General features: G+C 58.0%; 1 protein-coding gene and 1 long non-coding RNA gene across 2 annotated transcripts in view; one reads left to right on the top strand and one right to left on the bottom strand.

Annotated features, from left to right (window-relative positions):
- Positions 1-33: 33 nt before the first annotated feature.
- LOC132003941 (uncharacterized) lies at positions 34-5,504 on the bottom strand. Its single transcript, XR_009400370.1, has 3 exons — positions 5,426-5,504; positions 3,602-3,696; positions 34-2,176 (listed from the first exon to the last, which is right to left on the bottom strand). It is a non-coding gene; the product is annotated as an uncharacterized LOC132003941 (long non-coding RNA).
- CHD3 (chromodomain helicase DNA binding protein 3) overlaps positions 5,041-13,199 on the top strand; it is a 23,497-nt gene continuing 15,338 nt past the window's right edge. The window contains 8 exon segments of the mRNA XM_059379856.1: positions 5,041-5,255; positions 5,257-5,335; positions 9,936-10,048; positions 10,533-10,703; positions 10,931-11,055; positions 12,260-12,543; positions 12,664-12,794; positions 12,964-13,114. Coding sequence (XP_059235839.1) covers positions 5,061-5,255; positions 5,257-5,335; positions 9,936-10,048; positions 10,533-10,703; positions 10,931-11,055; positions 12,260-12,543; positions 12,664-12,794; positions 12,964-13,114 — 1,249 coding nt within the window. The 5' untranslated portion in view covers positions 5,041-5,060.

Below are 13,199 nucleotides of genomic sequence, written 5' to 3'. Positions count from 1 at the left end.
TTTTTTTTTTCAAAATATTGCACATCTCCAAAATATCTTCCAATATATTTATTGAAAAGAATCTGCACATACGTGGACCCGCGCAGTTCAAATCCATGCTGTTCAAAGGCTTATAACTTTCCACGAACCAAAAAAGATTAGAAGCTCTTGCTCTGGGTACGTTTCTTGCTTTTGCATTAAGGAAATAATCTTCTTGTGGTTAAGGAGACCCTCACAGTTTTCTTCTAGTTCTTTCTTAGCGGGAGGGGGGCGTCTGATTTCTGGTTTGCATTTCACAGGCTGCGTGCCCAAGTTCCTTGTTCTCACCTTAATGGTCTTAGTAAAAACAAAAACCATCCTCCCCTAGCTGTGAGTCATATGGCATTTTAATTTTGTACTGATTTTTAGTTTTTCAAGTACAGAGGGATGGAACAAGGCAGGGAGAGGTGGACACCGGCAGGTGGGGAGACGGGCGGCCAGGGATGGGGAGACGTGCAGGCCCAGATAAAAGGCATAAGGACGGACACACAGACAGGCTGGGGGTGGGGGGGATGAGTGACAGGGAGGCCGATGAGAGCGCCAGGAGAGACGCGGCTGGACAAACAGGTGTGGGGAGAAAGAGAAGGCAGACAGACCGAGGCAGGAGGAGATCGAGGAGAGAGAGAAGACAAAGTGACAACAGTGTCTGAGGCCGCACGCGGCTGTGTGACGGATAAATGCCATCACATCCATTACTGCAGGCAGACAGGGAGAATCCAGCAGACAGATGGGGTGATGGAGGGATGCAGGCCAATCAGACAGAAGAGGGGGAAGGTGGCCAATCAGAGGGACGCTCGAATGCAGCCCAAGACAGACAGCTGAGGGGAAAGACAGAACCGAGAAAAGAGAAGTGAGAAAGGGCGGGCGGGAAAGGGGCCAGAGGCCCAGAGGCCGGGGCTGCCACAGTGCGGTTCAGGAACGCGGGCAGGGAAAGAGCAGTGCGTCCTGTGCAGAAGTTTCCTTGTCGTCCCCCTGGAGAGACCCACACAGAGGCTGTGTCTTTGTTCCCCCCAAGGACTGAGCCTCCCCATCCCCAAGGTGCCCGCCGGAAGGAGGCAGAGGGAGAAAAGTTGTAGGAGGAAGCGGTGTTTCAGATCGGGAGGAGGCCGTGCTCGTTGCCCGGGCCCAGGGGTGGAGAATCAGAGGCCTGTGAAGGCTGTACACGCCACGTGTACACGGACGTGCCAGGGAGGCAGGGCAGGCCCGCACTCTGCATGCACACGAGCTGGGCCCGTGGGCTCACTTAGTAACCACACCTGACGGATGGACGTGGTACTTTTCAGGTCCTCGGGGGCCCCCATGTCCTATCTCAGCTGATGCATGGCTGGGCCGTGAGGGGACTGGTGGCGCTTGGTTCTCTGCAGGCAGTTCCCTACACAGAGGAGAAGCCCCTGGGAGGGACAGGTGCGCCCCAGGTCCCGGCAGCACGAGCAAGCCACAAGCAGCCGGTCAGCCAGGAAGACAGGTGCCCTAGAGTAGAAGCGAAAAGATGGGACAAGAACCGGCAGGCCCAGTGACAAAGGGACGGAGAAAGAAGCATTGGGCAGGACTGGGAGAGGAGGAGAAAGAAGGGCAGCAAATGGCGGGGAGGCGGGGAGACTGAGATCCTCGGAGACCCTCGTATGGCACGACGTCCGATAAGCACGAAGTGGCGGCTGCCTCAGGGACAGGGGCAGGGGACTGGCGGGGAGGGGCAGGGGGTGGAGGGATGCACCAAGATGACGAGAGAAGAAAGGCAGGTGGAGATGTGGACCCAATGTGGCCGGAGATGTGGCCTGAGCATCGCAGAGGCCAGAGATAAGACACAGCAGAAGCAGGCCCGCCTCGAGTGAAGGCCAGCAGTAGGGAAAGGCAAGGCGGGCGGTGCGACAGGAAGGCCCAGAGATGTCAGGGCAAGGGAGTCGCTGACAGCTTTGGGGTAGTGAGGCCACCTCCTCCGTGGAGCCCAAGTGGAGGTGCAGCCGGAGGAAAAGGAGGCGAGCACTGGATGCGGCAGGGGGGCGGCCAGCAGCAGCAGAGCAGGCTGGGCGGACCAGCGAGCAGACGGATGCTCGGGGAGGCGAGCAGAAAATTGCGGACTTACCAGGCATACACAATGGGAGGAACACGGAGAGGAGAAAGATAAGAGGCAAACCCAGATAGGGAGGCATGGCAGGGCCTGGAAGGTAGACAAACCAAGAGATGAAGGCTAAAAAAGTGACAGAGACAGGCAGGCGGGGAGACAGATGGCTGGAGAGAGAGCGGTGGGCAAACAGCCAGGAGAGCAGACAGACAACCAGAGAACGAGGCTGCCAGCCAGTCAGGGAGGAGCAGACAGGCAGGCAGGCAGACACCAGAACAGGACGAGCAGGTAGAGAGGCAGGCGGGAGCCAGGATCCAGGGAGGCAAAGTGAGAGAGGTCGGTGGGAGAGAAGAGACGAGAGGAGAGGCGGGTGGGCGGAGGGGGACGTGGACAGAAGAGAGAAGGGAGCCCACGAGCAGATCCACAGGCAAAGCACACTTGCAGGAATGACGAATGTGGGGACAGGGACGCACCTGCAGCTCCTGGCACATGGCGGCGGGCGGGCAGGGGTGCACGGCCCACGGGGAGGGGGCGCCGAGGCAGGCAGGCTGCGACGCACCCGGTGTGCAGGGGTGGCCCACATCCACGTGGGGACACTCCTCCCCGACACACACCGAGGAGCCGGGGAGAGGAGGGAGCCAGGCACATGAGAGGAGAGACAGACACATGGAGGCAGAGCCCGGAAGACAGAAGTAAACAGAAACAAGACAGAGGTGGAAAGTCACTTAGAGGTGACAGAGCCTGAGAGCCTGAAGGGAGGCCCGGGAGTCAGTGTTGGTGAGGAAATAAAGTCACCCATACAGAGAAGCCCTGCCACAAAAAGAGGGCGATACCCAGATGGCCTTGCACAAAGGGACCGGAGAAGGAACAGGACAGAACCGTACAGAGGAGGGATAGGAGGTAGACTTGGCGCAGGACTGACACAGGAGGAGGCCGGGAGACTCCCAAAGGCCGGGTTAAGAAAAAGACAGAGCTCCTGGCTCGGTCAAGTGCATCAGTGTGTGCGTATGGGGGGTGGTGCATCAATAAAGAATTTTCTAGCCTCCTAAGCAAAGCTGGCACAGGATTCCCTGTCATTCCTACTTTCTGTCTGCTGCCTACCTACCCCTCCCGCCTGAGGTGCTCCTGAGCACTGCTGGGCCTGCAGGAGAGTGGGGGGACGGTAGCTCCACTCAAGGGGCAGAGAAATAACCCAGAAGAGAAAGGGCTCCCCGGGGCAAGGGAGGGGAAGCAAGGAGAGGCAAAGGGAGATCAGAAGAATGGGAAGAAGCTGGAGTTAGGAGAGGTGACAAAGACGGAAAAGGGTAGAAAGGAGCTTTTTGCCCTCCTTCCTTTGCCGGCCCTGTTCAAGAGGCAAGTTTTAGAGGACTTCTCAGCTGGATCTCTGGATGAGAGAGCTACCTTGAGACTCCTTTCCAACCTTCCATACGATTCCCGGCTCCACTCCTAAGATAAACACTGGGGTACAGTGGGACATCATGGGCCAGGCAAGTGGGATGAAAATGCCAGGGGGACCCCTACCTCTGTTTCTCAGTCCCAGAGACTTTCCTGTTTCACGGTACCTCAGTTTCTTCTACTGTACCAGTGTCGGAGATCATGGAGAAAAGGGAAATAGACTGCAAAGGGAAAAAAGAGAAAACAATTTCACAATTTCTCCAACTTGACTCTTTCTCTTTATTCTAAAAATCTGTACTCCTGATCCCTAAATTAATTTCCCAAGTCAGATGAATTTTATCGTTGAGCCATGGGGGGAGGGGAGGGCGAGGTAAAGCAGAAAGGAGTGCAGATAGAATTTACAACAATTATAAATCACCAAAAAGCCTGGGCAAAGGGGAGAATCAAACATGGACTCCTTTGAAAAAAAAAAAAAAAAACCTCAATCATCGTATCTATTCATATCTCTCCCCCAAAAGTCACTAGAATTTCTGTCACTTTTTTAAAAGAAAGGGGAGAAAAACCCAGCCCCGCTCCTCACTTGAAGGATACGTACACAATTAAATGCGTTTTGACTCCAGTGAGGTATGCAGAAACAGAGTTATATATAAACATATATTTCATCTTTTCCTTTTCAATGCCTGAAGGGGAAAAAAAAAAAAAGCCTTCACATCAAACCCCTCCCTTCTGAAGTATTCAGAAAAAAAAAAAAAAAAGCTTTTCTTTAAGAGAAGGGAGGTGGGGAGGAAGAGACTAGTAAAGAAAAGAAAAATATTTAAATCTAGTTGGACTAGTATCTAACTAGTTAACCTTTAACAATTTATGCTGATGTCAGACTGAGCATGAGTACTGATTAATGCCCCCCCTCAAATATTTTTTTAAAGGGGGGGAGTTAGAAAGAGCAGCCATTTTTGTTTTATGCAGAAATCCTTCATGCCCCCCCCAACGCGCGCACACACACTCAAACACACACTCACACACACACAGTACACAAGGAAAATATCTCTATTAATCTGTGCACTAATCAGTTATGAAAAAAGGGAGAAATTTGTGGGTTTCTGGGTAGAGGCTTGGAGATGGGGGTGTAACAGGGGAGGAGAATGGGGGGGTGAAAACTGAAATATTAAGCCAGCCATTTTGTTTTAAAAGGGGATTTTTCCCCCCTCTCCCTTTCTTCATGGAGGGGGTGGCGGTGCTGGGGGGGGGGGTTGTTTTAAAAATAATTTCAAGGCGGCCATCTTAGTGCCTCAGCTCTGAGAAATATTTCTGAGCGCCCCCCTCAGAATTTAAATATATTTAAAGCAACGGAGAGGGGGGCAGAGAGAAGTCGAAAACTTTTATATATATATATATATATTTTTAATCCCCCTTTCTTGTTCTCTTGGGAGGAAGGGGAGAGGGGGAAAAAAGTCTCTCAATTTTTTCCAAGACAATTTTTGGGGGTGGTTCGGCCCCCCTCCTCAGCCGGCGGCCCCGAGGGGGGGTTCTGGAGGGGGGTGGCCCGGGGGGGTGGGGGGGGGGGGGGGGGGGGGGCCAGAGCCACAGGATGGCTTCCCCTCTGAGGGACGAGGAGGAGGAGGAGGAGGAGATGGTGGTGTCGGAGGAGGAAGAAGAGGAGGAAGAAGAGGGCGACGAGGAGGAGGAGGAGGTGGAAGCGGCCGACGAGGACTACGAGGAGGACGACGACGAGGGAGCGCTCGGGCGCGGGCCGGGCCACGACCGGGGCCGCGACCGCCACAGCCCCCCCCGGCTGCCACCTCTTCCCGCCGCCGCCGCCGCCGCCGCCGCTGCCCCCGCCGCCGCCGCCGCCCCCGCCGCCAGGTAAGCGGCCGCCCCGACTCCCCCCCGCACCCCCCCCAGCCCGAGCGGGAGCCGTGGGCGCGCGAGGCCGGGTGGGGGCGAGGCACCCACCGCGCGGCCGAGCCGAGGCGAATCCGGGGCGCGGGGCGCCAGTCTCGGGCCCGGGGCCCAGCGGCTGGCCGGCCGGCGGCGGGCGGGCCGGGCGGCGGCGGGCGGGCAGGCGGGCTGCGGCGGCCGCCGCGGGGCCAGGCCTCTTCCCCTCCCCCGTCGCACCCCTCCCCCGCCGCCGCCGCCGCTACCGCCGCCGCAGCCTCCGCCGCTGCCGCCGCCACCGCCGCCGCCGCCGCCGCCGCCCGGGCTAGAGAGCGCTGGGCGCGAGCTGCGCGCGCGGACCGGGCCACTCGGTCGCGGCTTTCGGGGGAGGAGGAGGAGGAGATTTTTTTTTTACCCTCGGCGGGGAGGGGGTAGGCAGGAAACGGCCGCGGCGAAGCCAGGGCCCCCTCCCTGGCCGAGCGAGGGACCGCGGAGACCCTGGCGGCCGGACGGCGGCGTGGAGGAGGGGCGCGTGGGGGAGGGGCGGCCGCGCGGGCGCCCCTGGGGCTCCGGCCCGAGTGGGGTTGCACTGAGGTAACGGGGGGTTTCCGCGTGTGGAGCGGACCGCGGGCCTAAGCAACACCCCCCTCAGGACTGGGGGGACGGGGGCCGGGGGCAGGGGTCGGTCTCCATCGGACCCCCACCTGCGGGGACCCCGGTGCCCGCCAACTCCGGGGCGTGCGATGGCACGTGGGGGAGGGGTCGCGTGAATGTCTGCGGCCGGCTGGGGACCGGGGGCAGGTGGTGGCCGCACTCCACGCAGACCACTTCCTGGAGTCAGACTTGCTCCTGCCGCCTGTTCCCCCAGCTCGTCCCGGGGAGAGCACTCCTTTAAGATTGGGGAGCGCAGGGAGAGTGTCTGGGAAACCAGATGCCCCCAACTCCACCCCCTTTATCTGCACTCTGCTCCGGGCTCTTTTGTGTCAAGTGCGGGCCCCCCCCCCGTGTGACCCCGTCAGTCTGGGGTGGCTGAGCTGCCCAGCTGTGACTCTCACGTGGCTGCCATTCACTGTCACTCTCTCGCGGAAACCACCCGCACCTTGATCACGCTGGGGGGCGTGAACTGCCCACCCAGCTGTTGTGCAGCTTGACCATCACTGGGCACCTCTCCCCGGGGATGACAAGTCACCCGGGCCGCTCTCTGGGCAGTTCCCCCAGGGGTGGAAGGAGCACATTGCTGCCTCGCATGGTGGGGGGGCAGCAACGGCCCCACTCAGACCACCCTCCTAGTGGAGTGATTTCTAACCTTTTTGAGGACAGGGGAGCACTCTGAGGGTGCTCACATCTGCTGGGGGCGTGAAAGGGGACATCCAGACCCCCAGGCCTCGGTGCCACGCAGCACAAATCCACCAAACTTCAGGACGCTCTTTGTAAAACTGTCACATTGATCTGTGTGGGTGATGTAGCAAATGTCCCTGTTCAATTGAGAGCACCTTTGAAAGGAGTATGGGGTGTCTTCTTGGGGGGGGCGGAGGGGGGTGCGTGTTTGATGGAAACAGGGACACCCCCCCCAGGCTTGTCTGAAAAAGGGAAAAGTTTTTACAGAGTTATCCCAGAGAACCTATGGATTTGCAAGAGGGAGAAGGGATAAAAAATCGTGGGGAGGGGGATGCCTGGAGCAGGGCAGACGCAGCAAAGAAGAGAAAGAAAGGATGTCAGGTTGTGTCAGGGCCCGATTTGTGCGGCTAAGTGGAATGTGGTATTTGGGTGTTTCTGATCCCGGATTTGGGGATGTGAGAGAAAGCGAGGGGCATGAAATAATCTGAGGTCGAGGTGGGTCTTTGTGTCAGTTCCTCCCTCCCCCTCTTTCCCTCTGTTCTCTCAACAGCCGAGAAGAAACGTCAAATGTTTTAAAAAAAAAATTGTATTTGAAATGAAAACCCACCTCCTCGCTCTCCTGGGGGCCGTTGCATCCCCGCCCCCCTTTCAGCCCTCCGAGTCCAATGAGTGACCCAGATGCAGCCCCTCAGATGACTTTCGGAGGCAAAACTTTGGGGAAATATTTTTGGTTCGCTCGTTATTTCGGTCTACCTAAGTGCGGGCAAAAATAAGCCTCCTGGAAGGAAATGTGTGCGGGCCGCCCTCCCTCATCCTTCTCCGGAGTGTGAATTTGCGCGTCTTAGACGTCTATTGTTTTTCATTCTGACGGCTTTGATTCTCACCATTTTGTTTTACATTCTTACCCAAGACCGATTTTATCCCTTCCCCCCCTTCTCGGCTCCTTACATTGTTAAACGTTTAAAATAATAGCGCTTGTGTTGGTGGGGGAAGGGAACAGGAAGCCCAAAACTCATTTCTTCTCCCTCCCCCTTCTGGCAAGTCTCGAGAAATAATATAACATAATATATAGATGTGATTCCTTGGGGGTGGGGGTGGGGAATGATTGTGGGTGGTGCGGAAAATTCTGGTAGTTTCTTTGCAAAAGCTCTGAAAATACAAACCCACCCCCTGCGTGCAGTACGCATGTGCAGCAGACCTATTATGGTGGTGCGTTGTGGGGGAGGGAGGGGAATTTGAGAAAAAATAAATATATGTGTGAGAGATTGATGGTGAGATTAGAGGGAGAGCGGGGCGGGCGGGAGGCGCGGCCTGGGCCCGGCTCCGCCCGCCTCCCCCCGCTCCCGCCGCCCCGGCGCGCCAGGCCCCGCCCCCGCTCGCTTCCCGGGATCAGAGCCGGGGTGTGGGAGAGTCTGGGCACCGGGCCAGCATTGAGTGGCTGCTGAGACCGAGGTTGGGACTTGGGTTTGCTTTATTGCCCTCCCTTTCCCTTCCTCGCCGCTCCGCGCTGCCTCTCCCCGCCGCAGCCGCCGGCCTCCCGAATTCGGGAGCCTCCTGCCGGGGCGGGGAGGGCGACGAACTGGCGGCTGAGGTCCCCGGGGCAGGTGCCCCAGACCCCCGCGGGGCGGGTGGTGGCCCAGGCCTCGTCCCTGACGCCGAGCCAGTTGGCCTGCCCTGCCACCGCCCCGGCGGCCTCCGTTTCCATGTTCACATTAAGCGACGTCCCGGGAGTTGGGGAGAGCTGGCTGCTGGGGGCGGGCGGGGGGGGGGGGGGGGGGACCGTGGCGTCTACTGACTTCCTACTCCAGTCTTCACGCTCTTCGCACGCCCGGGGCCTGCTGCACGCCCCGCCCCCCCCTTCCCCGGCCCTGGCCTACAGGGTGATCCTGCACCAGAAGACACAGGATACTGGCGTTCTGAGGACAGGTAGCTTCTGAGGACAGGTAGCGAGGAAGGAGGCGCTGGGATCCCCAGGCAGTGGAAGACGTGTTAATTGTGGCTAATTTTCCCTTGGCTGTTGTGGGCCGAAGGATTGTGTGTCCTAGAGCAAGGGGCTGGGCCAGACCCAGGCTTACCTCCTGCGGGGAGCAGGACAGGTCTGGCTGGTTAGTCTAGTGCCTCCTGGGGGGGCGAGGAGGCCAAGCAGGGCCCAGGTCTGTGGCATCTGTGTCCTCCCCAGACCCGAGGTCAGGGTCATGGAGAATTGGGCTAGGGGACACATCAGGGAAGCCCCTGCCCTGATAGAGACATCTAGAGAGAAAGTCCGGGACCTAGGCTTGCTGAAAGCAAGTAGAGGCAGCAGTCTGGATTTGTGCTCAGGCCTGTGTTCGTGTGTGCGTCTGAGAATGCATATGCTGGGTGTGTCTTTGTTTCCAGCTTTGTTTGGGTCTCCCTTGCTGCTTCTGTATGAATGGGACTAAATTTGGAGGCGAAGGGTGAGACCAGGGGACAAAGGGGAGGGGTCCTGAGTTCTCCTAGGGAGCAGGGTTATGGAAATAGATTTGAGGGGAGGTTCCAGGCTACTTGGGAAGAGGAGGAATGCTTAGGTAATTCAGAGACTGCTCCCTGTAGGGTTAGGGTGTGATGGACGAGCCAGACGCTGCGGTCCTGCGGGCAAGATGTGAAAATGACTGGCAGGGACTTCTTTTCCTCCAGGGCCATGTTAGGGTGACGGGAGGCTTGGCGATTGTCTGAGGAAGTATAAATAGAGGCCTCCCTCATGGCGGAAGGGATGTGAGGGCCCCGGGTGTTAGTGTGAGATCCCAGGTGTCCACCTTTGGCTCTCCCGTCTCAGCATCTGGCTTAGGGAGCTGCCAGCTTGTGTCTCCCCACTCCAAGTGCTGGGGTCAGGCCAGGCCAGCAGCTGGGCATGGCTTCCCCAGTTCCCGGGCAGGATGCCAGCTGGCTAAGTGAGGGGGAAGGCAGGAGGAGCCCTGGCGGCGACTGAAAGGACCTGCCACAGTCCGAGCCCATGGCCTAGAGCCTGCTCCCTTGTTAGTAGGAGGAGAGAGGAGGGAGTGGTTTGGCTGCTCTTCCCTTCTGACCCCTGACCTCCCATTCAGAACCCAAGCGTCCCAGAGTACTCGAAACACTCTCTGTTTGCACCCGGTGAAGGGAGGCGAGGTTTGGAGGAGTTAATGCCCTAGTTCCTAGAGAGTGGGAACAGGAGAGGTGAGGAGGGCTGAGGTCTAGGGGCTGCCGAGCCGGGGAACCTGGAGGCTTAGGTTTTCTGGTGCTCTCTGCTCCAAAGATAAGGATGACATCCGGCTGCTGCCTTCAGCTTTGGGTGTAAAGAAGAGAAAACGAGGACCCAAGAAGCAGAAGGAGAACAAACCAGGAAAACCCCGGAAACGCAAGAAGCTTGTAAGTGTGAAGGACTCCTGTCTCCACGCAAGGCTCAGCAGACCATTCCCAGGCACCTACATTTTCTCGAATTTTCTCCGTCCCTCCTGATTATTCTATTCTGGGGTGGAGGGTGGAGGGTAGGGGGCATCCGGGAGTCGGAGGTCTGACGCCCCCTCCCCACTCCGGCTCAGGACCCCAGCATCAGAGCCCCGGGTGACCACGTGACTCGCCTTAGCACCCTGGAGCCCCCGTTGAGAGCAGGCTATGGGCACGGACTGCATGCTTCCAGAGCCTAGCAGCCCCACGTCTCCTTGCCAGTTTGTTCAGTTCCGCGTGCCTCAGTTTCCTTATCTGCAAAAAAAAAGCAGATTAAAAATAGATAAGTTTCTATTTCCAGAAAATTGTTGTGAAGATTAAAAGGGATAATACATGTTATGGGCTAAGAACAGTTCCTGGCACATGGTAGGACTGAAGAAATGTTATTTTTATTTCTCTCCCTCAGGACAGTGAGGAGGAATTTGGCTCCGAGCGCGATGAGTACCGGGAGAAGTCAGAGAGCGGGGGCAGCGAATATGGAATGGGACCAGGTCGGAAACGGAGGCGGAAGCACAGAGAAAAAAAGGAAAAGAAGACCAAGCGGCGGAAAAAGGGGGAGGGAGATGGAGGACAAAAGGTGAGTAGGATTGGGGGGGACACACATCAGTGTTGAAGATGGGGCTGGGGACAGAGCGCACCAAGGAGGGGGTGCTCAGTGGAGAAGCTAGAGAATTCGCCCCAGAGCCTCAGCTACAAGCTATGGGGAGGGAGGGAGGCATGTGGGGGGCCCAGGAGGGGGCCGGAGAAGCGCCTGCCTCAAGGAACCCCTGCCCCGAAAGCCCCATGACACCTTGTCACTCGCAGCAGGTAGAACAGAAGTCGTCCGCTACTCTGCTTCTGACCTGGGGCCTGGAGGACGTGGAACATGTGTTCTCCGAGGAGGACTACCACACGCTCACCAACTACAAAGCCTTCAGCCAGTTCATGAGGTAGGATTGGCCGGTGGACACTTCCGGGGGTGGGGGTGGGGGGTCTGCGGAGCCGCATAAACTCTTGGATGCTGCTCCCCAGAGAAACGCACGGCACAGAACTTGAGAGGACCCTGGTCGCCGCAGGGTGCAGGGACCCCGGTCAGGATCCCTTCACAAGAGGATGGCAGGGGGGCAGTCATGATTCCAGTGCTGGGTTCGGAAGCCCTAGTGACAGAAGACAGTGAGGGCTGATGGCCCTCTATGCCCCAAACATTCCGGCTCCCCCCGCAGGACTTCTCTTTCCACTGAAACAGAGAGAAATGAGTGTTGCCCAATTTCCTTTGCTCAGTTATCAAGTCATTTCTATCCTTGGCTTAGGACCCCGTGATTAACAGTCACGCCCCACTGGCTGTGGAGCCTGGGCTTTGGGGACACCCCCGCCCCCTGAGTAGAGTAGATGATAGCAGAGTGGCCCAAGCCTGGCGAGTGTTCCCTCCTTGTCGTCAGTACCCTGTCTCTCCTGCCTCACTGCTGAGAACCGTGCTGCTGTGAGCACCGTGGTCACCCATGTCCTCACAAAAGTCTGCCACCCCGCCACAGAGCCTAACCCACCTGGCCTGTCAGACTGCACGTGCTAGGGCCCATGGAACTTGCTGGAAAATGCAGAGAATCCTGGCAACTCATGGTATCATCACAAGGATGAAACATGACCTCACTAACATACGTGATAGGATCTTACAAACTGGAAAAGATTGGAAGCGTTTTTATCAACATCTTTGTTTTATCTTTTCTCATCTGCTGCGTGTGTACGTTTCCTTTCTCCTCGTACGTGTTCTTGGTTTTTATTATTTTTTTTCTCTCTTTTTTTAAAGGTTTCATTTATTTATTTGACAGAGATCACAAGTAGGCAGAGAGGCAGGCAGAGAGAGAGGAGGAAGCAGGCTTCCCGCTGAGCAGAGAGCCCAATGCGGGGCTCAATCCCAAACCCTGAGATCATGACCAGAGCTGAAGGCAGAGGCTTAACCCACTGAGCCACCAGGCGCCCCTGTTTTTTTCTCTCTTAAGCTCTATATCGGGTTACCTTTAAAGCGAGGTCGTTCCTGACGGGTCTTTGCCTCCCGGCCCAGGAGCGCGAGCACAAATGCAGACTCAGCCCCTGAGGGGTATGGCGGAGTCCGGACCATCTGTGAAGGTCCCATGTCCTCTGCTCCTGCATTTACAGGCCCCTGATCGCGAAGAAGAATCCTAAGATCCCAATGTCTAAGATGATGACCATCCTCGGGGCCAAGTGGAGAGAGTTCAGTGCCAACAATCCCTTCAAGGGGTCGGCAGCTGCGGTGGCGGCGGCGGCGGCGGCAGCAGCCGCAGCTGTGGCCGAGCAGGTGTCAGCTGCCGTGTCATCGGCCGCCCCCATAGCACCTTCCGGACCCCCCACCCTCCCACCACCTCCTTCTGCCGATACCCAGCCCCCACCCATCCGAAGAGCCAAAACCAAAGAGGGCAAAGGTGAGGCCCCCCCGCCCCCGTTTAGGACCACTGTCCAGGGGTTCTGAGGCCTCCGTGAACTGCGTTATTCCAGGACGTCGTGACGTCCGACGGGTCTCCCTCACCCTGCTCCTCCTTCAGGTCCAGGCCATAAAAGGCGGAGTAAAAGCCCCCGAGTGCCTGACGGACGCAAGAAGCTTCGGGGAAAGAAGATGGCGCCCCTGAAAATCAAGCTTGGGCTGCTGGGTGGCAAGAGGAAGAAGGGAGGCTCGGTGAGTGGCCCGTCCCTGTCGGCTAAGCGCCCCGGCATGGAGGGGGGGCGGTCAGGGTCCAGGGGTCCAGACACAGGGGTCCTTGAGGGAAGCTGGAGCAGGAGCCGGAGGCCTGGGGAGGGGAGCGCGGTGAAGCCGGCCTCCCTGACCGCCCCGGGGCTCCGGGCAGTATGTCTTGCAGAGTGATGAGGGCCCCGAGCCGGAGGCTGAGGAGTCAGACCTGGACAGCGGCAGCGTCCACAGCGCCTCGGGCCGGCCGGACGGGCCTGTCCGCACCAAGAAGCTCAAGAGAGGCCGGCCAGGGAGGAAGAAGCGGAAGGGTAAGGGGTACCAGCTGTGTGTCACCTTGTCCATCTGGCCACCTGTCATCCCTTGAGGGCCCCTTTTGTATCCCCTTCTAACTGC

The sequence above is a fragment of the Mustela nigripes genome, chromosome 16, assembly GCF_022355385.1.
Source record: "Mustela nigripes isolate SB6536 chromosome 16, MUSNIG.SB6536, whole genome shotgun sequence".
Lineage (NCBI taxonomy): Eukaryota > Metazoa > Chordata > Mammalia > Carnivora > Mustelidae > Mustela > Mustela nigripes.
This window is presented reverse-complemented; position numbering and strand designations above follow the sequence as displayed.